This window comes from Didymella exigua (assembly GCF_010094145.1).
Source record: "Didymella exigua CBS 183.55 unplaced genomic scaffold M421scaffold_99, whole genome shotgun sequence".
In the NCBI taxonomy this organism is placed as follows: Eukaryota; Fungi; Ascomycota; class Dothideomycetes; order Pleosporales; family Didymellaceae; genus Didymella; species Didymella exigua.
In genome coordinates this window covers 1-1875 of record NW_022984873.1, presented here as the reverse complement: position 1 = coordinate 1875, position 1875 = coordinate 1, and the positions used below count along the sequence as shown (strand labels likewise).

The 1875-nt window shown below is 54.6% G+C and overlaps 2 protein-coding genes across 2 annotated transcripts; both read right to left on the bottom strand.

Annotated features, from left to right (window-relative positions):
• Positions 1 to 1023: 1023 nt before the first annotated feature.
• M421DRAFT_36028 (P-loop containing nucleoside triphosphate hydrolase protein) lies at positions 1024 to 1479 on the bottom strand (the record flags this gene model as incomplete). Its single annotated transcript, XM_033589666.1, has 1 exon — positions 1024 to 1479. A coding segment is annotated over one exon (456 nt), but the record flags the coding sequence as incomplete, so codon positions are not given.
• A 219-nt stretch (positions 1480 to 1698) lies between these two features.
• Positions 1699 to 1875, bottom strand: M421DRAFT_39734 (uncharacterized protein; the record flags this gene model as incomplete). Its single annotated transcript, XM_033590135.1, has 1 exon — positions 1699 to 1875. A coding segment is annotated over one exon (177 nt), but the record flags the coding sequence as incomplete, so codon positions are not given.

The window sequence follows — 1875 nt, the reverse complement described above, 5'->3', positions numbered from 1 at the left end:
CGAGGGCTAGCTAGCCAATCAGGTGGCAGGGTTCGCGCACAGATGCCCCCTCCGGGGCCATACGCGCAGCGGTTCATACGGAGAGGTTAGTGACACCTAAGCGGCCAACCTCCCACCCCTTTCTTCTTTACCACTGCGCTCCGCTTCTTTGTAACACCTGGAGGGCCCACCGCCCACCCTTTAACTTAACTACTCAAGTTGTTTAGAGTCCCCTGTCCCCTGTCCCTGTCCCAGCCTGAACCTAACTCAGCTGCACCGCTTCTATAAATTGTGAGCAGAAAATCCTTTCATTTGCTACTACTGCATCTACTCAGCTAACAACTGCGTAATCCAACAAAATTCCTTAACTAAATTGTTGCTCTCCATGTTATCTAACAGCTGCTTCTTCCCTAAATATTCAATTAACATCCTACCCAGTCCTGTGTCGTCCACCCCAAGCTCTGCTAATTGGGCCTGCCATTGGGTGTTTGCCTCTGTGTAACCGAATACTATGCCTATTAATCCTGCGCTTAATACCCTAGTGTACTGACAAGTTCCGTCCTCTACTTGTTAATATCGCCCCTCCCTGTTTAGTTCCCAGCTATTGCAAATCTCCTGTGGCACGCCACCGCACGGGAAACAGCCTGAAAACATGCAGAACTAAACTTGATTATTAATCCTCTGTACCATCTCCTTTGCTGTTTTGCTTTCTGCCCTCCAACACTGCCGTATGTTGTGTCCGCTCTGCGCGTCGCCCGCTCCCTCGCATATCCCGCATCGATTCGCCCACCACGCCAACTGCCTGCGCACCCACTCCATATCGGCAAACTCTTGCTGTCGATGCTCCGTCAACGTCTGCCACGGCCCCCGACGCGCCTGCTCCTGCTGTCGATATACCCGCTGCATCTCTTCTCGTTCGGCTTCGACGACGTCCATCTCTTCTCCATCGTTGTTCTCTGTCCCGCTCCCTTCCTCTGTTTCTTCCTCCACCACCTCTTCCAACTGCCCGTCTATCCCTCGGCACACGTCGCACATCTCCTCGTTGTCCTCCTCTCTACACCCTGCTCGATCCTTCCTCCCATCCAAATACCCGTCCAACACTTCCCTCCTGCAGCCAACCGCCCCGCTCTCGCCACCTTCCACATACTCCCTCACCATCTGCCGCTCGGCTTCTGTCCCGTTGTCGTTGGTGCGTTGTTTCCCATCCTGAACCATCAAAACCGCCTCGCTTCGCAACCCATCCTGGCCTGCCCTGCCGCTCTCTTGTGCGTAATCCAACATGGTGAACGGCCAATCGATGTGAATGATGCACTGTACATCCAGTATGTCCACGCCCATGCCCAACGCGCTCGTTGCTACGATCACGCGCTGCTTGCCTGCCATGAAGTCCGCCAACATGGTCGGCTTGCCCACGGCATCCGCGTGATACGCGTGACAATCCAATTGCTCTGCCAACGCCTTCACCTTCGGCTTCGAGTTGCCGTACACAATGAGCTTACCTGTCCTGTACTTCCGCATCTTCTGCTGCACTGTCTTAACGACCAGTGACTCAACGTCCTTCTTCTTCGCGGACTGGCTAATCTTGATAGTCTGATACGCCACGTTTGTCCTGGTGGTTGGTTGTCTGAACATCTTGACCTGCTTCCGCTCGTAATGCATTCGTCGATACAGCTCGTCCTCTTCGGTCGGCGGCAACGTTGCTGTCAACAGCACCATCTGCGTCTCGGCTGCTGCCAGCCTGCCGAGCTGTTGCATCTGCTTGCGGAATGTGTATCGACAGTTCAACACAATGTGACACTCGTCGATCACGATACGGTCCAGCTGCCGCGTCGCTCGCAGCCGGTTCAAAAACGTCGCAAACGCTTCTCCCACCGCCGATTCGGGCGTTACGAACAC